Genomic DNA, 27,680 nt, shown 5'->3' with positions numbered 1-27,680 from the left:
GAGAGTTTGAGCCAGGCTGGTGGAGGTGGCTGCAGCCGAGGGAGAGCACAGCTGGGACCTGTGAGGACCATGGATGGGGACACATGGGGCAACGGGCCCGTGAATGCTGTTGAACCAGCCTGTTCCAGGCTCTGGGACGTAGCACGAAACAGAAGTGCAGAACCCCTGCCCTTGGGAGCTGGCTTTCTAGTGGGAGACAGACCACAAAGTAAGGCGGGAGCTAGGGAGGCAGAGGAGTGGGGAGATCTCCCTGAGAACGTCTGGGATGGGAAGGCAGCATCCCGGCAGGGCTGCACCTGGCACGTTTGGAGGCCACAGGGAGGCAGGGTCAGAAGGAGGAGGTGAGAGGCAGGCCTCACAATTCTGTCTCCAGCTCCAGGCTCCTGAAGAGAGGCTGGTGGGACATCCCTGAGAGCTGGTGTGAGGGGTGGGACACTGAGCTGACTGCAGAGTGGAGTGGGCATCAGGGAGGAGGTACAGTGGCCTCAGGGAGGAGGTGCAGGGATGTCAGGGAGGAGGTGCAGGGGCGTCAGGGAGGAGGTGCAGGGGCGTCAGGGAGGAGGTGCAGGGGTGTCGGGGGAGGTGCAGGGGCCTCAGGGAGGAGGTGCAGGGGTGTCGGGGGAGGTGCAGGGGCCTCAGGGAGGAGGGGCTGGGACATCAGGGAGGAGGCGCTGGGGCGTCAGGGAGGAGGCGCTGGGGCGTCAGGGAGGAGGTGCAGGGGCCTCAGGGAGGAGGTGCCACCATGGCATTGGACACATGGCCTCTGGGGCTGCGGGATCTGCTTTACTTTTGTGTAATTTGATGTCATGATTTATGTTTCGTTAGGAAGGAGAGTGAAACTAGAATAAAACGAAGTCGAAGATGATTTTGGAATTATTTCATAGCATTTAGAAGAAAGGAAAATGTGGTCATCCAAACCGCACTTCAGCCGAAGTTCACTTCAGGTGTTACCTCCATCGTGGCTGCGGCAGCCTGTGTTGTCTGTCAGCCCCGTGTGCATCGAGGAGTGACCAGCAGGATGTGCTGGCCTAGTTTGCTGGGAAGCACAAGGAGGCTTTACCGTCACAGCCACAGGCCTTGTTTCAGGAATAGAATGAGATAGAGAGGGAGTTGTTCCAAATAGGCCATTGCTGTGTCTCACACACCCTCACGCTCTGGAAGAGTAAGGGAAACGGACGTGAAAAATTCCCAATTAATTGAAAATTGTTTTAGTTCTTATAAGGAAAACTAATATGAGAATGGTATTTAGGTCCTACCAAGAATATAAAAATGCTATCTGTGTTCATATCTTCTGCTCCGCCCTCTGGGGCAAGACCCTCAGATTGTTTGCCCATGTCAGAACCTGAGCTGTCATGCGCTGTGTCCAAAATGCTTCGCTGTATATTGAAAGTTTTTAGTTCTGCGTTTCAGTGTTTAGAAGTGCAGGCAAGGCCGGGCACAGTGGCTCACGCCTGTAATCCCAGCACTTTGGGAGGCCGAGGCGGGCGGATCACGAGGTCAGGAGATCAAGACCATCCTGGCTAACACGGTGAAACCCCGTCTCTACTAAAAATACAAAAAATTAGCCGGGCGCAATGGCGCGCTTGTATTCCCAGTTACTCGGGAGGCTGAGGCAGGAAAATGGCGTGAACCCGGAAGGCGGAGCTTGCAGTGAGCCGAGATAGTACCACTGCACTCCGGCCTGGGCAAAAGAGCGAGATTCTGTCTCAAAAAAAAAAAAAAAAAGAAGTGCAGGCAAGACTGTTAGCATTTTAAAATGTAATTTTAATTTTTAATTTTTAATTTATTATTATTATTTTGAGACAGAGTCTCACTGTAGTCCAGGCTGGAGTACAGTGGCGCGATCTTGGCTCACTGCAACCTCTGCCTCCTGGGTCCCAATTCAAGCTATTCTCCTGCCTCAGCCTCCCAAGTAGCTGGGATTACAGGCACGTACCACCATGCCCAGCTAATTTTTGTATTTTTAGTAGAGACGGGTTTTCACCATGTTGGCCACTATGGTCTTGAACTCCTGACCTTGTGATCTGCCCACCTCAGCCTCCCAAAGTGCTGGGATTATAGGCGTGAGCCACCATGCCCGGCCTATTTTTTATTATTTTAAATTTATTATTTATGTATTTATTTATGAGACAGAGTCTCACTTTGTCACCCAGGTTGGAGTGTAGTGGCATGATCTCAGCTCACTGCAGCCTCCACTTCCCAGGCTCAAGTGATTCTTGTGCCTCAGCCTCCCGAGTAGCTGGGACTACAGGTGTGCCCCCACCACCCCTGGCTAATTGTTTTAGTGGAGACGGGGTTTCACTGTGTTGGCCGGGATGGTCTAGAACTCCTGACCTCAAGTGATCCGCCCGCCTTAGCCTCCCAAAGTGCTAGGATTACAGGCGTGAGCCACCATGCCCTGCCTTATCTTTATTTTTTGTAGACACAGGATCTCTGCTATATTGCCCAGGCCAGTCTTGAACTCCTGGACTTAAGCAATCGTCTAGCGTCAGTCTTCCAAAGTGCTGGGATTACAGGTGTGAGCCACCATGCCTGGTCTCCACTTTTCTTTTTTCTTCGAGACAGGGTCTTGCTCTGTCACCCAGGCTGGAATGTGGTGGTGCAGTCTTGGCCAACTGCATCCTCTGCCTCCCTGGCTCAAGCCTCCAGAGTAGCTGAGACTACAGGTGTGTGCCACGATGCCCACCTAAGTTTTTTCTTTTCTTTTCTTTTTCTTTCTTTTTTTTTTTTTGAGATGGTATCTTGCTCTGTTGCCCAGGCTGGAGTGCAGACTGGTGCAATTTCGGCTCCCTGAAACATCCGCCTCCCAGGTTCAAGTGATTCTTCTGCCTCAGCCTCCCAATTAGCTGAAATTACAGGTGTTTGCCACTATGCCCAGCTAATTTTTACCATTTTTAGTAGAGATGGGGTTTCACTGTGTTGGCCAGGCTGGTCTTGAACTCCTGACCTCAAATGATACTCCTGCCTCAGCCTGCCAAAGTGCTGGGATTACAAGTGTGAGCCACTGCACCCGACCTAATTTTTGTATTTTTGTGGAGCTGGGGTTTCACCATGTTGCCCAGGCTGGTCTCAATCATCTGGGCTGAAGCAATCCACCTGCCTCAGCCTCCCAAAGTGCTGGGATTACAGGCATGAGCCACCGTGCCTGGCCTCAACCTTCACTTTTAAAATAAGTGATTGACATTAGAATAGATTGTGTTAAAGGTATTGAGTAAGTAATGCTATTTTATAAGTAGCTGGTATATTTTAAGCAAGTAGTTGAATTAATAGTGAGACAGTGTGAGGACACCTAAGTGTCTTCTGTCACTCACAGGCCCTGGAAGGTGCTTTGACCTGTGAATATCACTGAGAGGCTGGAAGCCAGTGCCTTTTCCTACAGGAGGAGAGGCAGGTGCTGCGGGATTGGTTGTGTTTGCAAAGTGATGACTGTAGCTGATGTAAGAATTATAGCCTGTCTCTCATGAGAAGATAGCTTTTCCTTTAAAATTTTTCTCACAGAACATTGATTATAGAAGATAAGCAAAAATAAAACAAAATAAAATGAAAACTGCGCGTGAGCCCAGCACCCAGGAAGAGATGTTGTTTTCATGTTATTTCATCATACCTACACCTTCTCATGTAATGTTTTTAAAGGTTTAAATCTGATTGGCACCTAACACTTTTTAAAGGCCATGGATAGTTTTATGGAGCTCAACATCTTGCTCTTTTTTTTTTTTCACAGTGCTGTCTGCTTCTTTTAAGAAATAAAAAGTTTATCTCCTACCTCCGCACCTCCTCCTTAGAATTCTCTCCAGAAGCCTTGTTCCTGTGGGGAACGCATCTCTGACCCGTCGGCAAGGCTGTTTTCTCTCCCTGGATTTCTCACGCTCACTCCCTTGCTTGTCTTGACCCCCCCCCAGGGCCCCCGACTCCCACACATCTGTCCCTGGGGGCCTCCTTCCCAGGGAGCCCCGAGGCCGCCAGGGGTCCCATCACTGGGTGGCTGCGGGTGGCCTGCTGAGCACAAGGTCTTCTCCCTGCAGATCCCGATGGCCAGCGCTATGGTGGTGTCGCTTCTGCCCAAGATGAGGAGCCCCTGGCCTGCCCGGATGAGTTCGATGACTTCGTTACCTACGAGGCAAGTGGTTTTCACCCAGGAGCTTGGGGGAAGTCTGGCATCCACCTCTTCCTTTATGCCCTATAGCTCGTGCCTCCTGCCCCTGGGCTGTCTTCTGTAGAAGCTGGCGTGAAGGAAGGGCCTCCCGCCCTGTGTGCACCGTGGGGCTCTGTGGCTGTGACAGGAGGCCCACAGTTGTCTGTCCCACACGCCCTCTCAGCCTGGGCAGGAGTCCTCCCCCAGGGTCTGTCAGCCAGCAGAGGTGGGGTGGGCAGTGACATCATGACCACCCGCTGCCAGGCTGGCAGGCACAGACGGAGCAGAGGGCTTGGGAGGATTCCTTTTGTCAACTTGCAAATGATTTTCTGTGTTTGGGGATACCTGACTAATGCCTGCCCCTGCTTGGCTGTCCTCCACCCTGCTCCCAGATGCAGCCAGGGTTGTCACGGTGACGTGGCGTGTCCTGTTACTGTGGGTCCCTTGTTCTCAACATAGCTGGGGAGAGGGTCTTCGAGCACAGCTGTGGTCGACAGAGCGTAACCATGTCCGCGGGTCTAGAGGGTTAGATTCCAGGAGAGCCACGTGGCTGCAGCAGAAAATGTATGAAGTTGGACCTGAGCCCTTGGGGGCTGCCGGGAAGGTGGAGGTCACAGCCGCCAGTCCTGGTCTGCCTGCTGCCGAGCAAGGGCACCAGAAGTGGGGCTGAGCTGCTGGCCGGCAGGGCCTGGGCTTCTCATGTCAGTCCTCTGAGCCCTGACTCCTCAAAAGCTGAGGCTGGCACAGGGTGGTGTTTGAGTTGCTTCTGGACGCCACTGTACTGTGGGAGTCATGGGATTATACTCGGTTCCCTGCGCCGAGGAGCTGCCCCAGGGATTAGTCACCTCACCCTCGGGCAGGCAGCTTCACTTCTGCCCACGCAGACCCCGGGGTGGTCTTGCCTTACAGCGGTGTCCTGGTTATCAGCCGGGCTGCGGCTTCTAGGGCCAGGGTGCCCACCGTGGGTCCCATGTTTGGCTGTGCCTTGGTGTGCTCTTTCTGCGCCTGAGGCAGCAGTGAGGTGCTGGCTAAGAGGGCGTGTGGTGGGAGTTGGGCCCTCTCGCATGGCTGCAGTGTGCAGAACGTGCTGGGAGACCCCAAGACTGCAGACGGCGGCTCCTGTGCCCTGAGAAGGACCTGGCTTCTTCACGAGCAGACGCCCAAGGCTCTGCAGGGTAACCCAGAGCCCTTGGTCTGCAGCATCCGGGGAACTGTGTGTTCCTGGGTGTTCATGTGCCTGTGCACTCTTCCTCATGTGTCTGTCTTTTTGTTCCCCTCTCATGTTTGTTAGGGCATTGTTGATTTTTTATATCCTATGTATGGTGCAGTGGCTGAAGAGTGGCCTCTCAAAAGATACGTCCACCCAGAAGCTGTGGATGTGACCTGATTTGGAAAAAGGGTCTTTGCAGATGTAGTTCATTAAGGATCTCAAAGTGACATCATGCTGGTTTGGGCCCTAAATCCAGTGACAGGTGTCCCTGGAAGACAGGGGAGAGACACACAGGGAAAAGGCAACAGGAAGACGGGGCAGAGACTGACCAGAGCCAGGGAACTCCTGGGGCTCCCAGTAGCCAGCAGAGGCAAGGATGCATCCTCTCCCAGAGCCTTAGGCAGGAGCCAGCCCTGCTCACACCTTGGCTTTGGACTTCCGGCCTCCATAACTGAGAGAGGATAAACTGGTGTTTCTTTGCAACCCGTGGTCTGTGCTAGTTCATTATGGCAGCCCTGGGCATGGAAACCTTGAGTTACGTTACTCAAGGCACCGAAGGCACCAGTGCATTTTATCCTCAAACCTTGAGTTATGTTACTCGAGGCACCGAAGGCACCGGTGCATTTTATCCTTTAAGTCCCGTGTGGTCTGAAGGGCGTGGCCGAGCCTCCCGCTTGTCACTTCAGAAGGGTGGGAACCTGGCATGTCAGGGTGAATCCGTCTCATATTTTTAGATCCTGATTTCTTTTTTAGAATGGAAGAAAGTTTTTTTACTTACAAAAATGAATATGCTTCATGTTTTAGAGCAATTTTAGGTTTACAGAAAATGGAACATAGTGTAGAGCATTCTGGGATCAAACACTGATACATGATTATTTGTTTTGTTTTGTTTCAGACAGTCTGCTCTATTACTCAGGCTGGAGTGTAGTGGTACAGTCTCGACCTTGGCTCACCGCAACCTCTGCGTCCTGAGCTCAAGTGTTCCTTCTTTCTCAGCCTTTCCAGTGGCTGGGACCACACCCAGTAACCACCACGGCCAGCTAATTTTTTGTATGTTTTTTGTAGAGATGGGGTTTCACCATGTTACCTAGGCTGCTCTCAGACTCCTGAGTTCAAGTGATCCACCCGCCTTGGCCTCCTAAAGTGCTGGTATTACAGGCGTGAGCCACCGCACCCAGCCTGATATGTTATTATTAGCTGACGTCCATAGTTTAGGGTTCACTCTTGGTGGTGTATATTCCGTGTTTTGACAGGTCCACGATTATAGTGTCACAGAGTCGATTCAGTGCCGGCTCATCCCTCACACCAGCCCCCACAACCACCGATGCTCAGTGTCTCCACAGCTCTGCCTTTTCTAGAATGCCACGGAGCTAAAACCATCTGGCATGCAGCCTTTTCAGATGCACCTCTTTCACTTAGTAAATACGCAGTTACCGTTCCTCCATGTCTTGCTTTGCTTTTTAAGGGTGGGATGTAATTTTCCACAAAGTGGAGTTCGATACTGTGAAACTTATGGAAAGATTGCTCTTTTAAAAAACAGCTTGCACATCATGTCATCTTAAAAAAAAAGTCTAATAAAGATATGAGTAGGGAGTATGTGTTCCATCCAGATACCCTATTCAGGGACCCTCCACTGGTAATCTTCAGGTCAATAAACCTTTGATTGATTGGTTGATTGATTGATATTCTGAATGGTTCCAGTCAGACCTATTTCTTTTTACTGGGAGCATCACAGTGCTCACACCGGGGTGGTCGGGTAAAGTGTGCAGTTAGTCATGGCCGAGCTAGTGGGTCTGCTGGCTCCCACTGTTTTCCCAAGGATCCTTTCAGCAGGCAGCTTATAACGGGAAAGTTGCTGCTGTGGTGTCTGAGTAAGCGGGGGGAGTGGAAGGGGATGGACTGTGGTGCCGCTGAGTTCCTAGGCATGGTGATGTCTGAGGATCTGAGCAGGTGGAGCCCAGGGGGTGGTGGGGCTGTTTGTCAGGGTTTCTGGAAGAGTGAAGGGAAAGTCAGGCAGTGTAAGACGCATCTCACAGAATCGTCGGGCCGCGCTCTCTCCCGTCCTCCCTCCTTCTCCCACTACCGGCGATGTCTGGAGCAAAGAGCTGCCTTAGTGAAATGATAGGGAAATGTGTCTTTTGTAGAAACCATTATCAGCTTAGGAAGCCAAAAACAAAAGCCGCTCTGTTTTCAGCCCTGACTAACTAACCGTTTTTTAAACCAGCAAGGACACTTCCTGAACTTTGCCTTCCCCTCCCTGGGCAACACCAGCAGGAAGTTTATTAGAGCATGTCTGGGAGCAGGTTAAACTTTCTCCTAGGTGGTGATGTGCCTCCAGGTGAGCACACAGGCTTTGCAGAAACCCCAGCATGACAAGCAAGTAGGAAGGTGACGTTGTCGTTTGAGAAAAGCCAGTGACCCGGTTGGGACGGAGACATGATGGGGAGCCGGTCTCCAACAGCATGCCCTTCCTGGAAGGTGTGTACAGAGCCAGGCCCAGCCTGTGAGGCCACCTGGGCCAGCATCTGAGGGTAAGAGGAGGCAGTAGTGTGCACTGTGCCCAGTATTCCTATTTCTGTGGTGGAGAAAGGCTCAGGGAAGAAGGAACTGTGACGGGGACAGTGTTGGCCCCACTTGAGTTACTGATGACCCTGAACGGGCTTTTTCTCTGTCCACTGGTGATTTAGGGGACTTGTTAATTAGTGAATGTGACGTTTAGACATAGCGACGTTTTCTAAGATGCACTTTGATTTTCAAGTGAGTTCATCTTAACATTGGTAATTTGTAAAAATGTTAAAAAGTTGGGCCGGGCGCGGTGGCTCACGCCTGTAATCCCAGCACTTTGGGAAGCCGAGGCAGGCGGATCACGAGGTCAGGGGATCAAGACCATCCTGGCTAACACGGTGAAACCCCGTCTCTATTAAAAATACAAAAAATTAGCCGGGCGAGGTGGCGGGCGCCTGTAGTCCCAGCTACGCGGGAGGCTGAGGCAGGAGAATGGCGTAAACCTGGGAGGCGGAGCTTGCAGTGAGCCGAGATTGCGCCACTGCAGTCCAGCCTGGGCGACAAAAAAAAAAAAAAAAAAAAAAAAACAGTTGGTAGCATAGACTTGATGGCTTCTGGGCAAGGCCAGGTCCTGGCTGGCAAATAAACCGCCGGGGCCGGTGTGAGCTGTTACTGCGTTTTATCCAGGAGGCGGGGAGTGAGCAGGCACCGTGCTCTGAGGTACGTTTTTGTCTCTTGAAAGGCAGGTGATGGCTGCCCCGGAAAACTCTATGCAGGGAGGCCTAGAACCGCAGAAACCAACCCGCAGGCCTGAAGTGGGAAGTGAGCAGGCGGGGTGGCTCCTGTGAGCTGAGCTGTCTGGAACCCCCAGGGCATCCAGCCTGCCAGGCTCTGAGTGTTGATGGCGATGGCATGGAAGTGGACGCCCACAACCCCAGAGCAAATAAAGGGGTGGGTGCAGTCACCAAAGCCGCTGAGGAGTGGAACTGTTCATCTCTGTGGGATCTACAGTGCACGGAGCCACTCTGCAATGGCAGGGAGGCCCAGCTTCCTCTATTTTTTATTTTTTAAATTGTTTTTTGAGATGGAGTCTCACTCTGTCACCCAGGCTGGAGTGCAGTGGTGCGATCTTGGCTCACTGCAACCTCCACCTCCCAGGTTCAAGCGATTCTGTTGTGCCTCAGCCTCCTGAGTAGCTGGGATTACAGGCGCCTGCCACCACACCCAGCTAATTTTTGTATTTTTAGTAGAAACAGGGTTTCACCATATTGGCCAGGCTGGTCTCAAACTCCTGGCCTCAAGTGATTCACCCACCTTGGCCTCCCAAAGTGCTGGGATTACAGTGAGCCACTGTGTCTGGCCCTCAGGCTTACTTTAGAAATGAAAAGGTGAAGGTGGGTCCAGAACGGAGTGTGTGAGTTCCAGGCTTGGCAGGGTGCCCTGGCATCCAGCTTACAGGGAGTCTGAGTTTGTGTAGCATCTGCCTCATTGTTCCTGTGTCCGTGGAGAATTATTTCCATCCCAAAGCATCCTGTCTAAGCTCTAAGGTGGCACAGGTGGCTCTAAGGAGGCACAGGCTTTTGCCTGCAGGGGCATCATCCTCAGCTACAGGTCTAACAGGAACTTGGTGAAATAAGCAGGCACCACTGCCCAGACCTCCCTCCCTTCCTAGGAGGGCAGATGCTCTGCTCAGGGCTCCATGAGCTGTTTAAGAGAAAGTGTGGGTTTTTACTTAGAAACATCATGCTTCCTGTTGGGGGCTCAGGGTCCACACTGGCCAGGGAAGGGCATCAGGCATCCTTCAGAAGTACCAGTCCATTGGCTTTTTAAAAGCTGGTCCAAGGTCAGGTGCGGTGGCTCATGCCTGTAATCCCAGCACTTTGGGAGGCTGAGGCAGGAGAATTGCTTGAACCCGGGAGGTGGAGTTTGCGGTGAGCCGAGATTGCGCCATTGCACTCCAGCCTGGGTGACAGAGCAAGACTCTGTCTCAAAAAAAAAAAAAAAAGAAATTTTAGGCTGGGCATGGTGGCTCAGGCCTGTAATCCCAGCACTTTGGGAGGCCGAGGTGGGCAGACCACGAGGTCAGGAGTTCGAGACCAGCCTGACCAACACGGTGAAACCCTGTCTCTACTAAAAATACAAAAATTAGTTGGGTGTGGTAGCACGTGCCTGTAATCCCAGCTATTCAGGAGGCTGAGGCAGAATCACTTGAACCTGGGAGGTGGAGGTTGCAGTGAGCCAAGATCACACCATTGCACTCCAGCCTGGGTGATAGAGCAAGACTCCGTCTCAAAAAAAAAAAAAAAAAATTAGGCATTGTGGCAGGCACCTGTAATCCCTGCTACTTGGGAGGCTGAGGCAGGAGAATCACTTGGACCTGGGAGGCAGAGGTTGCAGTGAGCCAAGATGGCGCCACTGCACTCCAGCCTCGGCGACAAGAGTGAGACTCTTATGAAAAAAAGAAAAAAGAAATTTTAGGCTACGTACTGAACCACTGAACCTGATGTTGTAATAACCACACTTTTTAGAGTCGGCGGCGGGTCTTCCTGGTGCCCCTGGGGTGAGTCTTTGTCACTGACGACTCTGGGGCAGTGCGGCCCCTGTGAGTGTGCAGTCCTGTTGGGGTAGCTGACAGCTGCCCTCAAACCGTCTTGGACCTGTGCGCTGGGCTTCGCGTCCTGCCCCATCATGCCTTCCCCACAGGCCCAGCCTCTGACAGACATCCTGGGCCTGCCTGCTTTCCTGGCCACTCCCGCCTTTTCCTGCCTGGCGTCCCGCAGGCCTAGCACAGGCCAGCCCTGTCCTGAGTGGGCCCTGGGCCCTGCCTTCCTCAGGAGTGGGAGCTGCCCAGGGATGGTGAGTAGCATGAGAGCTGGGGTTTCTTACAGTGCTCTCCTGGTTCTGGATTTTACAGTGGATGCTCTTGAGGAATGACTTAGTTTTTATGAATTACTTCCTTAGATTCTAGGGGAGATTATAATTGGACACCCAGAGTAGGTACACTCCACAGCACTCCCTGTTCCCTTGTGGCTTTAGAAGCAGCTGGCAGGGATTTTCCACCCACCAGTGACACTTGCACCCTGCAGTCCTTGCTTCTGTGCTTTGAAAAGCACCTTCCTGGATTGTCTTTCTTGGCTCCATGAGGTGGCCACCTTGTGAGACGAGAATTTATAACCCCCGTTTGCGGCAGGGCTCCAGGTGGTGGAGTCACGCGTCTGAGGTCACACGGCTTTTAATAAAGGAGCCAAAGATGGAACTGGGGCCTCCCGCAAGCGCGCCAGGCTCCTGGCAGCTCAGCCTGGCCCTTCACGCCTCTTCCAGTGAGGCTCAGGTGGGTGCAGCCTGGGGTGGGACCCTCTGGTAGCCCTTGCAGGTCTTAGCACACTGTCTACTTCTTTTTTTATTTTTATTTTTTGAGATGGAGTCTTGCTCTGTTGCCAGGCTGGAGTGCAGTGGCGTGATCTTGGCTCACCGCAACCTCTGCCTTCTGGGTTCAAGCGACTCTCCTGTCTCAGCCTCCTGAGTAGCTGGGACTGCAGGCGCCCGCCACCACGCCTGGCTGATTTTTGTATTTTCAGTAGAGACGGGGTTTCACCATATTGGCCAGGCTGGTCTTGAACTCCTGACCTTGTGATCCACCTGCCTTGGCCTCCCAAAGTGCTGGGATTACAGGCATTAACCACGGCACCCAGCCACTTTGTCTACTTCTTACGATACTAGAACCAGAGTGCAAAGGGCATCTTTTTCTGCTGGGACTGCAGCTTTTCTGAGATCTTGTTTATTTGCAAATTGTTAACCCCAGAGTCTTCTGAGCATGAAATGTTGGCCACTTTTCCTAACCAGCAATTTCATTTTCATTAAGGTTGAAATTATAAATTGAAAATGTTGTCTGGGCGCGGTGGCTCACGCTTGTAATCCCAGCACTTTGGGAGGCTGAGGTGGGCAGATCTCTTGAGGCCAGGAGTTCAAGACCAGCCTGGGCAACATAGCAAAACCTCGTCTCTACAAAAAGTACAAAAATTAGCTGGGCACAGTGGTGCATGCCTGTAATCCCAGCTACTTTGGTGGCTGAGACACAAGAATCACTTGAATCCGGGAGGCAAAGGTTGCAGTGAGCTGAGATGGTGTCACTGCACTCCAGCCTGGATGACAAAGTGAGACCCTGTCTCAAAAAACAAAAACAATTAGGAAAAGAAAAAGATAAAATGTTCTGTTTAATAGTTCTTTAGTTTTGTGTTCATTTGTACGACCCACAAATATTTACTATCTACCTATGCCTGGTCCTATGCTAGGTGCTAGATACTTAAGAGTAAAAACAAGTTGGGTGTGGTGGCTTATGCCTATAATCCCAGCATTTCAGGAGGCTAAGGCAGGCAGATCACTTGAGCTCAGGAGTTTGGGACTAGCCTGAGCAACATGGCAAAACCCCATCTCTGCAAAAAAATACAAAATTAGCGAGGTGTGGTGGCTCGCACCTGTAGTCCCAGCCACTCAGGAGGCTGAGGTAGGAGGATTGCTTGAGCCCAGGAGTCTGAAGCTGCAGTGAGCCAAGATTGTACTACTGCACTCCAGCCTGGGTGTGTCAGTGAGACTCTATCTCAAAAAAACTCGCAGTAAAAACAGTAAAGACAATTGGTTGCGATGGTTCATGCCTGTAATCTGAGCAGTGTGGAGGATCACTTGAGGTGAGGAGTGGAAGACCAGCCTGGGCAACAGAGTGAGACCCTGATTCAAAATAAATAAATAAACAAACAAACAACTGAGCCAGGTGTGGTGGCACCTGTAGTTCCCAGCTATGGCTAGATCCTGTCTCTATTTTATTAAAATAAAAAAAAATTACTTTGCCAGGCCCAGTAGCTCACACCTGTAGTTCTAGCACTTTGAGAGGCCAAGGCTGGTGGATCACTTGAGCACAGGAGTTCAAGACCAGCCTGGAAAACAAGGCAAAACTCCATTCCTACAAAATTTCAAAAAATTAGGCATGGTGGCTTGTACCTGTGGTCTCAGCCACTCAGGAGGCTCAGGCGGGAGGATCACTTGAGCCCAGGAGATCAAGGCTGCAGTGGGCTGAGATTACACCGCTGCCCTCCAGCCTGGGCCTCAAAGACAGGCCCTGTCTCACACAACAACAAAAATTACTCAGAGTACCTTGTTTTCTGCTCTCAGAGATGTACCTGTTTTTCATTTAAAAAAAAGTTGAATTCAGCCGGGCACGGTGGCTCACGCCTGTCATCCCAGCACTTTGGGAGGCCGAGGCAGGTGGATCACCTGAGGTGAGGAGTTTGAGACCAGCCTGGCCAACATGGTGAAACCCCATCTCTACTAAAAACCCAAAAATTAGCGGCATGGTGGCACGCACCTATAATCCCAGCTACTCAGGAGCCTGAGGCAGGAGAATCTTTTGAACCCGGGAGGTGTAGGTTGCAGTGACTGGAGATTACACCACTGCACTCCAGCCTGGGTAGTAAGAGTAAAACTCCTTCTCCAAAAAAAAAAAAAAAAAAAAAGTTGAATTGTGTTTTATTCATTTTATTTTCATTTTTGAAATAGAGGCTCACTCTGTCACCAAGCTGGAGCTTAATGGCGTGATCTCGGCTCACTGCAATCTCTGCCTCCCAGGTTCAAGCCATTCTCCTGCTTCAGCCTCCTGAGTAGCTGGGATTACAGGCATGTGCCACCACACTTGGCTAATTATATTTATTTATTTATTTATTTATTTATTTATTTATTTATTTATTTTTGAGATGGAGTCTCGCTCTGTTGCCCAGGCTGGAGTGCAGTGGCGCGATCTCAGTTCATTGCAACCTCCGCCTCCCGGGTTCAAGCGATTCTCCTGCCTCAGTCTCCTAAGTAGCTGGGAACTACAGGTGCCCGCCACCACACCTGCCTAATTTTTGTATTTTTAGTAGGGACAGGGTTTCACCATTTTGGCCAGACTGGTCTCGAACTCCTGACCTTGTGATCCGCCTGCCTTGGCTTCCCAAAGTGCTGGGATTACAGGTGTGAACCACTGCGCCCAGCCTATATTTATTTATTTTAATTTTTTTTTTTCCAGAGTTTTGCTCTTTTTGCCCAGGCTCAAGTGCAATGGAGTGATCTCAGCTCACCACAACATCCACCTCCTTGGTTCAAGCAATTCTCCTGCCTCAGCCTCCTGAGTAGCTGGGATTACAGGAGTGAGCCATTGCGGCCAGCCGTTATATTTATTTTTAATTAATTAATTTTTTTGCTCAGGTTGGAGCACAGTGGTGTGATCACATCTCACTGCAGCCTTGACCTTTTGGGCTCAAACGGTCCTCCTGGCCAGCGCGGTGGCTTACTCTTGTAATCCCAGCACTTTGGAAGGCTGAGGCGGGTGGATCACCTGAGGTTAGGAGTTTGAGACCAGCTTGGCCAACATGGTGAAACGCTGTCTCTACTAGAAATACAAAACTTAGCCAGGCATGATGGTACATGCTTGTCTTCCCAGCTACTCAGGAGGCTGAGGCAGGAGAATCACTTGAACACAGGCCACGTAGGTTGCAGTGAGCTGAGATCATGCCACTACGTTCCAGTCTGGGTGATAGAGTGAGACCCTGTCTCAAAAAAAAACCCCAAAAAACAAAAAGCAAGCTCCCCCGTCAGTCTTTTGAGTAGCTGGGACCTACAGGCAGGTGCCACCACACCTGGCTGATTTTTGTGTTTTTGGTAGAGACAAGTTTCACCTTGTTGGCCAGGCTGGTCTTGAGCTCCTGGGTTCAAGCGATTCACCCACCGGGGCCTCCAAAAGTACTGGGATTACAGGCCTGAGTCACCGCGCCTGGCCTGAATTGTGTTTTATAAGTAATGTCTCTGCTTAGAGACAGTTGGGACTTCAGGCGTCAGACCCCTCCCTCCACACTGCCCTCTCCAGGACCTTGCAGCAGTGAGGTGTGTGGCGTTCACAGTTCCCTTCCCAGCCTGTGCCCGCTGACTGCTGGCGCACTCTCTCCTAGGCCAACGAGGTGACGGACAGCGCGTACATGGGCTCCGAGAGCACCTACAGTGAGTGTGAGACCTTCACGGACGAGGACACCAGCACCTTGGTGCACCCTGAGCTGCAACCTGAAGGGGACGCAGACAGTGCCGGCGGCTCGGCAGTGCCCTCCGAGTGCCTGGACGCCATGGAGGAGCCCGACCATGGTGCCTTGCTGCTGCTCCCAGGCAGGTCTGTACCCCGCTACGGGCCTCCTGGAGAAGCCTTTGGGATGTGGCGCCCTGTGGAGGTGTCTGATGGGCAGACGGGGGTCTTGGAGGAGTGCGTGCTGGTTAGGATCCATTACGTAGGGGTGGGGCTTGGCCCTGCAGTAGCTCCTGACCTTCCTGGGATGAGCCCACCCCGCCCTTCCCGCCTTGCCTGAGTGGTCTCCCTGTTCCAGCTGACTTTCCTGTCAGAACGACTGTGGTTTCAAATGTTGCTCAACATCTTTAGCTGTAGAGATAGAAATTATAGAAGTGAATGTCTCAGCAGGGTTTTGGAACCCTTTCACCTTCGCAGCACCCCTGAGGAGGCCATGTTCTCTCCCCACCTGTCCCCCACCCTCAGGATTTCTGTATCCCCTGTATTTTGAGCTATTTGGGGCTGGAGTAGAGGGACGGGCAGAGTCTGGGAGAAGGTCAGATGAAGGAGGTGTCCAGTGGCTCACGTGGATCAGTGCTTTCCGTATCGCCCCTGCTACTGGAAAGTCCGCTCAGATGCTGAAGTGTAATTGTGAAGCAAAAATTAAACTCTCAGCCCCGCAGCCAGCAGCCAACGGATGGACCCCTCTCTCAGCCTCAGGCACTGCTCGGTCAACCTGAAAATCTAGTTCAGGCCATCGTTAGGGAGGTCAGGCAGGCCTCATTAGGCCCCTCCCTTTGGAATTCAGGCCCAGCTGACCAGCTTTCACATTAAACAGAGACTGACAAAGGTGGACTTTTTATAGCAGCAACAGCACACCACATTCCAGCCTGACTAGTGTAGCATCACATGACAGGTGAAAGGCCCTGAAAGAAATCTAAGCATTTTACCCCAAAATATATTTCTTTGACATATTTCAAATGGCCCTACAGGACTGTCTCTTGTGGGGAAAGTCAGTCCCCTGTAGAGAATCTCCGCCCTTCCCAGGTCTTTTCCCTGATGCAGGAGGGAATTAACTCGGAGTCTGGCCCCTTGTGAGGTCTGCTGCCTGCTGCCTGGAGGCCTCATCTGCTTGATAAAGCCTTAGTCTCCACAGCCCCTTATCTTAAGCCGAGGCATTCCTTTCTATTGATTCCAAGTCTTTAGATAATAACTCTTTCAAACAAACAATTGCCAATCAGAAGATCTTTGCATCTGCTTTGACCTGGAAGCCCTCCTGTCCCCCACTTAGAGCTGTCCCACGTTTCCTGACTGAACCAGCATCTTGCATGTAGGGTTGATGTCTTCTGTCTCCCCAAGATGCATAAACCCTAGGTAGCCTGATCCCCTTGGGCACATGCTCTCAGGGCTTCCTGGGGCGGCATCACAGGCTGTTAGTCACTCTTATTTGGCTCAGAATAAACCTCTTCAAATATTTTACAGAGTTTAACTCTTTTTGCCAACATAATACACCCACAAGCAAGTGCCTATATTGTAAGTGCACAACCAGCAGATTTTTCAAACTGACCATTCCCACGGCCCTTTTCTCAGGCAAGAACAAAACACTCCCACACCCAGGGTCCTCCCAGGCGCCTGACAGCAGCCAGCTCTCCACCGGCCCTGCATCTTCCTTAAGTTCCCCCACACAGCAAGGTCCTTCCTGTGCCTGGCTTCTTCCACTTGCTGTTGCGCTTGTGGATTTAGCCCTATTTTTTTTTTTTTTTTTTTTTTGAGATGGAGTCTTGCTTTGTCACCCAGGCTGGAGTGCAGTGGTGCGATCTCAGCTCACTGCAGCCTCTGCCTCCTGGGTTCCAGCAATTCTCCTGCCTCAGCCTCCTGGGTAGCTGGGATTACAGGCGCACCCCACCATGCCTGGCTAATTTTTGTATTTTTTAGTAGAGATGGGTTTTCACCATGTTGGTCAGGCTGGTCTCCAACTCCTGACCTCAGGTGATCCGCCCGCCTCGGCCTCCCAAAGTGCTGGGATTACAGGTGTGAGCCACTGCGTCTGGCCATATTCAGCCCTATTTTTGTGCATCACTGTAAATTGTTTACTTTTACTATTCTATTGCGAGAACATGCTGTGACTTTAAAATTTATTCACCTGTTGACGGCAGTGGGTAGTTTACCATTTTTGGTTTTGAGGGTGAAGCTGCTCTAGGAATTCCATGTCTTTGGGAGCATGGTACGGCCCTAAGCAGGATGGTCATCGGGAGCACGTCCCTTCAGCCTTGGAACTTCCTGCAGGGGCTGCAGGGTCACCTGCTTCTGGCATCTGTGGCTCCTGGGCTCCCTGACCTCAGCAGCACGTGGCTGTGTCTGCTCTCCTGCTCACCTTGTGGGGGGCGTGCAGAGATGGTACCATGTGCTTCTTACTTGCGCTTCCTGGGTGACTGATAAGGTGTGCACCTTTCATCAGGGTCGGGAGCTCCTCTGCCTGCTCACTGATTGCAGGAGGGGTCTGCAGACTTTTTCTCTACAAGAGTTGCCACATGGCCACCGTGGCAACTGCTCAGCCCGGCTTTTGTGCTGCAGAAGCAGCCAAAGGCACGTGGGTCAGTGAGCATGGCTGTGTCCCAGTGAAACAATTTTCAGAAACAGGCCGCGGCAGGATTGGCAGGATTTGGCCTCTGCCCCTGGGCTGTTGGGTCCTCCGTCTTTTTCTCACTGATCATAGGAGTCCTTTAGATATGAGTCCCTTATGGAGTGTGTGTATCACAGATCCTTTTTCCTGCTCCGTGGGTCTCCTTTTCACCTTCTGAGGAACTGATTTTTGTTTTTGTGTTTTTGTCAAGATGGAGTCTAGCTCTGTTGCCCAGGCTGGAGTGCGGTGGCGCCATCTTGGCTGACTGCAACCTCTGTCTCGCGGGCTCAAGCGATTCTCCTGCCTCAGCCTCCCAAGTAGCTGGGATTACAGGCACCTGCCATGGCGCCCAGCTAATTTTTGTAGTTTTAGTAGAGACAGGGTTTCACGCTCTTGGCCAGGCTGGTCTCGAACTCCTGACCTTGTGATCCACCCACGTTGGCCTCCCAAAGTGCTGGGAGTACAGGCGTGAGCCACTGCCCCCGGCCAGAACAGATGTTTTTAATTTTGCTATAGTTGAGCTAATCCATTTTTCTTTTATGTTTATTAGCACTTTTGTGTCCCACTTAATAAATCTTTGTTTACTACACAGTCACTATGATGTTTACTTACACTTTCTTTTAAAAGTGTTACTGTTTTACCTTCATATTCAGATCTGTGATCGCTACATAATTTTTTTATTTTTTGTTTTGTTTTGTGACAGTCTTGCTGTGTCACCCAGGTTGCAGTACAGTGGCACAATCTTGGGTCACTGTAGTCTGTGCCTCCCGGATTGAAGCAATTCTCTTGCCTTTGCCTCCTGATTAGCTGGGACTACTGGCGCCCGCCACCATGCCTGGCTAATTTTTTTGTGTTTTTGGTAGAGAGAACGTTTTGCCATATTGGCCAGGCTGACCTCAAACTGCCAGCCTCAAGTGATCTGCCCTCCTTGGCCTCCCAAAATGTTGGGATTATGGGCGTGTATTTTCTCACTAGCTTTTGAGCAGTATAACTCTTGGTGGGGCGTGGTGGCTCATGCCTGTAATTCCAGCCCTTTGGGGGCCGAGGCAGGTGGATCATGAGGTCAGGAGTTTGTGACCAGCCTGGCCAACTTGGTAAAACCCTGTCTCTACTAAAAATACAAAAACTAGCCGGGCGTGGTGGTGTGTGCCTGTAATCCCAGCTACTCAGGACGCTGAGGCAGGAGAATCGCTTGAACCCAGAGAGGCAGAGTTTGCAGTGAGCCGAGATGGCACCACTGCATTTCAGCCTGGGTGACAGAGCGAGACTCTGTCTCAAAAAAAAAAAAAAAAAAAAAAAAAGTATAACTCTTTTGGGCGACACACATTTTGAACAGCTCATTTGTGGCTGGATCTAACTGCTAGCTAGTGCTGCTCATCTTCTGTGGACCGTGGAAAGCACGTTGGGCATCCGGGTGCAGACCGTCCGGTTTATACAGTCTCTGCCGTGTGGCATGGGCCTCTTGGTCCCCAGCGTGACCTTGCATGTGGGCCTTCTCTGTTCCCGTCAAGCATCAGGAACAACTGTCCTGAGGAGAGGAGGAGATGGGTGGTGAGGGGTGCTGAGCCCCTCATCATTGCTTCTGAGGGAGTAGCAGGTTTCACCATGGTGGCCTGGGGAGGCGGGGAAGGGCCTCCTGGCCGATGGACCAGTGTGTGTTTTCCTCTCGCTGATTCTCCTCCCCTCAGAGGGCAGTTTTCTGTCACAGTATCTGAGCCTGTTGGTAAAACAAGCACCCAGTCGTAAGAAACAGAAAGTAAAGTCTTCCTGTAACGTAGCCTAATTTTAGATGGCAGCTGTGGAAGGCAGCCGCACCTCCCTGTCACCGTGTAGGAAGGAAGGGGCTGATGCAGACAGGCAGCACCAAGTTGAAGACCCTATTGGGAGGCCATGAAGTGACGCAGGCCTCCTGGTTTTGGTTTCTTTTTTTTTTTTTTGGAGACGGAGTCTGGCTCTGTCGCCCAGGCTGGAGTGCAGTGGCACAATCTCAGCTCACTGCAGGCTCCGCCTCCCAGGTTCACACCATTCTTTGCCTCAGCCTCCCGAGTAGCTGGGACTACAGGCGCCCACCACCACCCCCGGGTAATTTTTTATATTTTTAGTAGAGACAGGGTTTCACCGTGTTAGCCAGGATGGTCTCGATCTCCTGACCTCGTGATCCGCCAGCCTCAGCCTCCCAAAGTGCTGGGATTACAGGCATGAGCCACCGCGCCCGGCCCTGGTTTAAGCCTGAGTGTTTAAGGCCATGGGATTCATCCTGAGCTGTCCCAGGAGTGGTGCGTGGTGGGCATTTCTGTGGGTGTGAAACTGGAACTTCTCATGGCTGAGCACGGTGGGTCTGGGCGGAGCAGAGTGCGCGGTCCTCCTGACTCTGCCCCCTTCTCCTGGGCATGAGGAGTCGCCTCACTCTCCCAGGCCCCTTTCTTTCCTGGAGCGGAGCAGTGCCCGGCCTGCACGGAAGGTTCTCCCAAGGACTCCTGCGGGAGGGTGGCAGTGGGGACCGCTAGAGCACAGGAGCCGCTGAAGGCACAGCTGTTTCCCGTTGCCCCTGGCCGCTGTGTTTTCCAGAACTTGGCTGTGGAGGAGTCACTCCCTTCAGAAGGAGGACGGGTACTTGGAAACCCCTTCCTTTTCCCTGTTGCAATTGCTGTTAAGTTTTAGATTAAAGTAGAAGTTTGAACTCCACCACCCAGTGGTTGTGTGAGGACAGCAGCTCCCTAGAGAAGAGGCGAAGGTGCTTGAACCCGGATGTTGGTTTGTGTCGACCTGTGCTGTCCCGTGTGGGGCTGGGCTGTGGAACTTGTGACATGGGAGGGCACACGAGTGAGGAGTGTGAAGAGGCTGGAGGTTTTGAAATGACTGCGTGTTGGGCTAAGTCAAATTTTTTGTTAAAATATATTTGGGCCGGGCGCGGTGGCTCACGCCTGTAATCCCAGCACTTTGGGAGGCCGAGGTGGGCGGGTCACGAGGTCAGGAGATCGAGACCATGCTGGCTAACACGGTGAAACCCCGTCTCTACTAAAAATACAAAAAAAATTAGCCGGGTGTGGTGGTGGGCACCTGTAGTCCCAGCTACTCTGGAGGCGGAGGCAGGAGAATGGTGTGAACCTGGGAGGCGGAGCTTGCAGTGGGCCGACATCGCGCCACTTCACTCCAGCCTGGGTGATAGAGCCAGACTCTGTCTCAGAAAAAAATAAATAAATCTGTTTCTTTACCTTTTTTTTTTTTTTTTTTTTTGAGACAAGGCCTTGCTCTGTCACCCAGGCTGGAGTGTAGTGGCATCATCACTGCTCACTGCAGCCTCGGCCTCCCAGGCTCAAGCGATCTTCCCACTTCAGCCTCCTGAGTACCTGGGACTACAGGCGTGTGCATCCACACCTGGGTGATTTAAAAAATTTTTTTGCAGTTGAGGCCTCCCCCTGTTGCCCAGGCTGGTCTCAAACTCCTGAACTCAAGACATCTGCTCGCCTTGGCCTCCCAGAGTGCTGGGATTACACGCGTGAGCCACCGCACCCAGCCCACTTCCTTTTTTTTTTTAAACGTGGCTCCCAGGACTCACATGTGGCTTGTAGCACACCCTCTGGAAAGCACCTTCCACACCCTCAGCTCGGGGGTGCCCATGGCCTTCAGTCAGAAGACATCATTTCTGTTTCACTTTGCAGGCCTCACCCCCATGGCCAGTCTGTCATCACGGTGGTCGGGGACGAGGAGCACTTTGAGGACTACGGGGAAGGCAGTGAGGCGGAGCTGTCCCCAGAGACCCTATGCAACGGGCAGCTGGGCTGCAGCGACCCCGCTTTCCTCACGCCCAGGTAATGACGGCGTTCCAGCACACCCTCCTCCCTCTTCTTCCTGTGGTTAGTTGTGGGAAGTTTCCCTTTTTGGTTCGTGCATTGGTAAGAGAGAACTTGCTTTCCTTGACGTAATGTGATTAAGTAAACCATATTCAAAAATTTAAAATTTATACCTGGATTTATGAAAGTTGGGAGAAGTCCCTCTTCTCCAGCCACATCCCCAGATCACTCTAAATTTCTGAGGCTTCAGCAGAATCATGTGGCACAGAGCTGTGTTTGGACGCTCGGCTTTCGGGCTCCTTAGCTATGGGCCGTGGATCACATGGTGGTCTGTGCAGGCTTTTGAGGGAGGTGTCACGATCATAAGTGACTCTTCAGATTCCTTTCCTTATAAATACCTGACATCCCCAAACTGGAAAGCTGTGACTCTGAATAAACAGAAGCATGACATGCAGCGGGCGGGATGCCCACTCATCAACGTCCAGAGTCACTCTAGGGAGTCCAGAGTCCTCTTGGCTTGGATCCAAACATGGGGGTCTGGGTACGCATGTCTGAGGGCTAGGGGCTCCCACGTGGGAGTCAGTCCCTGGAGGATGCTCCTGACTTCAGGGAGACCCTCGGCTGGCTGATGGGGTTGTTACTTCAATCCCTTCTCCCCTTTGCTACTAGGTTGTCCTCCATCTTTGCCAGCCCGAGTCTCTTTAAGCAGCCACAAGAGTCTTCCCTTGCCCGCCGCCCGCCCGCTGTTACCGAGGCCCAGGGAACCTGGGTGGAGGGCGGCGCAGGAGGGGCCGTCCCTTGCGCTGAGTGGCTCGTCTGCCCATAGGGTCCCCCTCCTTTCATTTCCCGTGTGCCCTCCTTGAAGCCGCCCGTCAGCCCTGGGTGTGGGGACCCTGCATGGATGTCCTGTGTGCTTCGGTCCTGGCGAGCGTCCTGGGAGAGCTGTGCGTGAGTGAGGCATCGCAGGCGGTCCTCAGAGGCAGTGTGCTTGTCTTAGGCACTTTCCCCTCCCAGCACGTGGCGGTGTCAAGACAAGGGCCAGAGGACTGAGGCGTTTCTAAACTTGTGTCTCTGTGCTTGGTAATCACCTCTTCCTACGTGTTTAGTTTGTCCCTGTCTCCTGTTCAGTGTTTTCATTGTTACCTGTTTGAAGTGTAATGTCTATGCTACATTGTATGTTTCACTCTTCACCTTTCTTTACCTGAGCTTCCAAATGGTTTCCAAATGGTTTCCCACAGCATGTGGGTCCCAGCACCCGAGATGAAGCTGCCTTTGCTCCTTTGCCTTCGCGTCGCAGACGCAGCACCCCCTGCCAGTGGCCCAGAAGCCCTTGGAGGTGAAGTCACAGGGAGGTTAGCTAGCACCACCACGAAATCGAACACTGAGTTTTAACGGAGGTCGGTCTTTTTGGGGTTTTTTTGAGACAGGATCTCACTGTATTGCCCAGGCTGGAGTGTTGCAGTCATGGCTCATTGCAGCCTCAACCTCCCTCAGCTTCCTGAGTAGCTGGGACTACAGGTAGGAGCTACTACACCGGGCTGATTTTGTATTTTTTGTAGAGACAGGGTTTCATCGTGTTGCCCAGGCTGGTCTCAAACGCCTGAGCTCAAGCGATCCACCCGAAGTGCTGGAATTACAAGCATGAGCCACCGCGCCCGGCTTTAATGCACATCTTAAAAATCACAAAACTATTGTACATTTATCATGCAGGCATAGTTTTTGCTAGAGGTGGTTTTTGGAGTAATCATAAATATAGTACAGTAAGTACAGGTTTACCTGGAGACATGGTTCGCTATCACGTTGATATGTTTTTGGCAAAAGAGAAAGCAGTATGGTTTTTTACCTTCTTGTTAAAGAAGGGCTTTTGCTTTGCAAGGAGGCTCTCAGGCTGCCGCTGCTTTCTTCTGGGCACCTGACCCAGAGGAGCAGGTGTGTGCAGGGCCCCCGATGCTCAAGCTGGTGCCCGTCCTGGGCTCCTGGAGGCAGCTGAGGGATGTGGGCTCACTGCGGTCTAAAGGCAAAAGCCAGAACATTGCACAGCTCATTCTCTCTCCACGTGCTTTTGTTCCACACCATGTCCTGTCCTGTCCCCCTCGGCCCCTCGTGCGGAGTCACAGATGACCCCACGGGTCCCCATCCTCTCCTGAACGGATGCTTCTGTCTCTCTAGCACTGACCCTCTTGCCGCAAAGCTGCACAGCATCCTCACTGATGAGGCGTTTGAGTTTTACTGTAGCCAGTGCCACAAACAAATCAACCGCCTTGAGGATCTTTCTGCCCGCCTGAGTGATCTTGAAATGAATAGGTAACTGACCAGTGCCTGGCCTTGCTGTCTGTTCCCAGGGTGTGGGGGACTCTGGATACCCACAGCCCCCTTGAGGGCCTGACCTGACTCCGGTGCTAACTGAGGCCTGGCCTGGTTGCCCCGAGGCAACCAGGAGCCTCTCAGGCAGCGGGACTCTCCTGGGGCCCCGCCTCCCCCCCTGCACGCTATGGGCCGCCAGGGCCCTGCCTCCTCCCCTGCATGCGCAGCCCGGGCCAGTGCTTTCTTGGTGGGAGGAAGTGATCAGTCTTTGCAAGCTGTGCTGACTGTCCTGTGTGTGAAAGAGGATACTTTCTGCATTTTACTAAAAGATTTCTTTCATTGAGCTCATGAGACAGAATTGGGAAAGTTAAAGATTTAGTCTTTAAGAACAGATGTGTAAACAGCTTTCAGGATTGTTAGTTTAAATGGAGTTTTGTGTACTCACAGTGAGCGTGTAAGGGAGCTGACTGTGTCTCAGCGGGGAGCTTCTGTGGCTGGTCCCCATGTCTAACCCCCAGTTACAGAAGACGGTTTTGGGTGGTTTGCACATATTGACGTGCCCGTTAGGCATCGTGTTGATTTCGCTTGCGGTGAAGCCCCTAGTTGGGCAGCTTTCCAGAAGGGTCTGGTGAAGAAAGGGGCCACTTTGGAGTTTTCTACAGCAGCCCTAGCCTAGCGGAAGAGGTGAGTGAGCATACAGGCTCATGTTGGTAATCTGGGATGGCTTCCTAAAGAACGGGCCCTGGCCTGTTGGGAGGGTGCGTAAAGGTGGCAGAAAGGTGAGCTATCCTGATGGTTCTAGCATGTTTAGAGGTATTTGTGAAACTGCTTATCTGTCTTGAGCCTGCCCCCGTCCCTGCCCCCAGGGGGCTTCTGCCGAGGCCAGCCCATCCTTGGTGGCGGGCGCTCACTGCTCACAGCCTTACTGAGGCTTCTGTCCTGCCTCTAGTTCCATTTCCAGGGCCCTTAACTCTTCTTATGTTCCGTGAAATGCCGTGAAGCACAGGGCCCCCAGCCAGTGCCCATTCAGGTAGAGAGGGTGGGGGTGGGGCCCGGCACTGATGGCCATTCTGGAGCATCAGGGGGTCTTGGCAGCACTGGTGAGAAAGCAGAAGTGCTCTTTGAAGAGGGCCTTCCATTCTGGTGATTCCAAAGATCCGCTAACCTCTATTTTAGGGGAAATCAGTTTTCGCCTGCTGTGTGTGTTCAGCTAGGGGTTCAGGGCCTGGCGACGATGGCTCAGCCTGCTTGGGGAGGGGCCATTTGTTCTTCCCACGCAGAGACTTGCCCTCCCACTCACCAGTAAGTTGAGCGCAAGCATGTCATCTCCGTATGTGAAAGTAAGCCTGAAGACTCAGGTCTCTTCTCTCATTTTCTGAAGAGTTTTGACATAGAACTGATTTTTTCCCACATTGAGAACTAGTTCCAAGATGGCCATGGTCACCGCTGCTGGGCTTTGTGGGGGCAGAGAAGGGACTAGGATGTAGCTAAGTACAACCAGCAAGTCCTGTGGCTCCTCACGTCCAGGTTCTGCCACCCCTTTTCCTAAGACTCTACGAAGCGGGCCAGGCACGGTGACTCACGCCTGTAATCTCAGCATTTTGGGAGGCTGAGGTGGGCAGATCACTTGAGGCCAGGAGTTTGAGACCAGCCTGGCCAACATGGCGAAACCCTGTCTCTACTAACAATATAAAAATTAGCCGGGCATGGTGGTGCACGCCTGTAGTTCCAGCTACTTGGGATGCTGAGATGGGAGGTTCACTTGAACCCAGGAGGTGGAGGCTGCAGTGAGCCAGCATTGTGCCACTGCACTCCAGCCTGGGTGACAGAGCCAAACTCTGACTCCAAAAAAAAAAAAAAAAAAAAGACTCTACCAAGTGGTTAATATGCCATTCAATTCAACACAATCAGGACACACAACTGCCAGTCAGAACATTCTCCCCATAACCCTCAGTGGAGGAGATCTGAATCTTGTGTTTTAGTTTCCATGGACTTGCCTGAAAGTAAGCTTATTTGGTCATGCTTTGTGGGTGACAAGAGGTGACTTGGTCCAGACCACCTCTGGAAGCTTTGATGTCGGATACGATGTCCAGTCACCTCAGAACAGGCCAACAGCTGTTGCATTTTCCAGGTACCCTGGAGCCTCTAAATACATTTCATTTTGTAGAAACTAAGAAGTGTGCCTTGGGGCCGGGCGCGGTGGCTCACGCCTGTAATCCCAGCACTTTGGGAGGCCGAGGCGGGCGGATCACGAGGTCAGGAGATCGAGACCATCCTGGCTAACACAGTGAAACCCCATCTCTACTAAAAATACAAAAAATTAGCCGGGCGAGGTGGTGGGCGCCTGTAGTCCCAGCTACTCAGGAGGCTGAGGCAGGAGAATGGCGTGAACCCCGGGGGCGGAGCCTGCAGTGAGCCGAGATCGCGCCACTGCACTCCAGCCTGGGCAACAGCGAGACTCCGTCTCAAAAAAAAAAAAAAAAAAAAAAAAAAGTGTGCTTTACCTGGAGGTATATTTTCTTTTTTCTTTTTTTTGAGACAGAGTCTCGCTCTGTCACCCAGGCTGGAGTGCAGTGGCGCAATCTCGGCTCACTGCAACCTCTGTCTCCTGGATTCAAGCGATTCTCCTGCCTCAGCCTCCCAAGTAGCTGGGACTACAGGCGCCCGTCACCACGCCCAGCTAATTTTTGTATTTTTAGTAGACAAGGGGTTTCATCATATCTCAATCCCCGGACCTCATGATCTGCTCGCCTCGACCTCCCAAAGTGCTGGGATTACAGGCTGAGCCACTGCACCCAGCCTGCCTGGAGGTATATTTTCTTTGTTTTTTTTGAGACGGAGTCTCGATCTGTCACCCAGGCTGGAGTGCAGTGGTGTGATCTCGACTCACTGCAACCTCCGCCTCCCGAGTTCACTCCATTCTCCTGCCTCAGCCTCCGGAGTAGCTGGGACTACAGGCGCCCGCCACAACAACCGGCTAATTTTTTGTATTTTTGGTAGAGACAGGGTTTCACTATGTTAGCCATGGTGAGGTCTCAATCTCCTGACCTTGTGATCCGCCTGCCTCGGCCTCCCAAAGTGCTGGGATTACAGGTGTGAGCCACTGCACCCAGCCACCTGGAGGTATATTTTCAAATTATAAACCCTGTTGCTGGGCTGCCAGGCCAGGCCCTGAAAGGTCAGTAGGTAAACTGAACGATGAGTCTGTCCTGTCCTATTAGTTCTAGGGAGTCTCAACAATAATAGGATACAATTAAATTTGTATTAACGCTGGGTGCGGTGGCTCACGCCTGTAATCCCAGCACTTTGCGAGGCTGAGGCGGGCGGATCACGAGGTCAGGAGATCGAGACCATCCTGGCTAACACGGTGAAACTCCATCTCTACTAAAAATATAAAAAATTAGCTGGGCGTGGTGGCAGGTGCCTGTAGTCCCAGCTACTAGGGAGGCTGAGGCAGGAGAATGGCGTGAACCCGGGAGGTGGAGCTTGCAGTGAGCCGAGATCGTGCCACTGCACTCCAGCCTGGGTGACAGAGTGAGACTCCATCTTAAAAAACAAAACAAAACAAAAAAACCTGTATTAAAATATACATTATTAGTCTCCAATTGGGAAAGGAGAGCCACACAGTAATTTGAACAGGGAAATTTTAGTACTACAAAGAATGGGCTGGGTGTGGGCTGAAATGGCAGTGCTTTGGGAGGCTGAGGCGGGAGGATCACATGAGCCTGGGAGGTCGAGGCTGCAGTGAGCTATGGTTGCACCACTGCACTTCAGCCTGGGTCACAGAGTCAGACCTTGCCTCTAAAAAAAGATAATGCAAACAAACAAACAAAAAATCTAAAAAATCATTAAGGAAAGAAAAAGAATGTCACAGGCTATGGGAGTAATGAGGCACTGGTTGGGATGTGTAAAAAGAACTCTGCAGAGTGTAGGGACAGCAGCCACAGGAGCAGCCGCCACCCAGGGCCGGGGCAGAGCCCCCCAGCTACAGTCACTGCCACCCAGGGCTGAGGTCTGCACCAGCTGCAAACGGG

General features: G+C 52.0%; 1 protein-coding gene across 2 annotated transcripts in view; it reads left to right on the top strand.

Moving 5' to 3' along the window:
* The window catches only part of RAB11FIP3 (RAB11 family interacting protein 3), a 95,821-nt gene that overhangs the window by 42,396 nt on the left and 25,745 nt on the right, over positions 1-27,680 (top strand). Inside the window, exons 3-6 of one of the 2 annotated variants that reach the window (XM_012497303.2) lie at positions 4,023-4,117; positions 14,822-15,033; positions 21,211-21,360; positions 23,512-23,646. In XM_012497303.2, the coding sequence (XP_012352757.2) occupies positions 4,023-4,117; positions 14,822-15,033; positions 21,211-21,360; positions 23,512-23,646 (592 nt within the window). The remainder of the gene's footprint in view (positions 1-4,022; positions 4,118-14,821; positions 15,034-21,210; positions 21,361-23,511; positions 23,647-27,680) is intronic. The other variant, XM_030798006.1, reaches the window with a different exon arrangement.

This window comes from Nomascus leucogenys, chromosome 18, assembly GCF_006542625.1.
Source record: "Nomascus leucogenys isolate Asia chromosome 18, Asia_NLE_v1, whole genome shotgun sequence".
Classification (NCBI taxonomy): Eukaryota; Metazoa; Chordata; class Mammalia; order Primates; family Hylobatidae; genus Nomascus; species Nomascus leucogenys.
The sequence above is the reverse complement of the archived record's forward strand: the minus strand, read 5'-3'. Positions and strand labels throughout refer to the sequence as shown.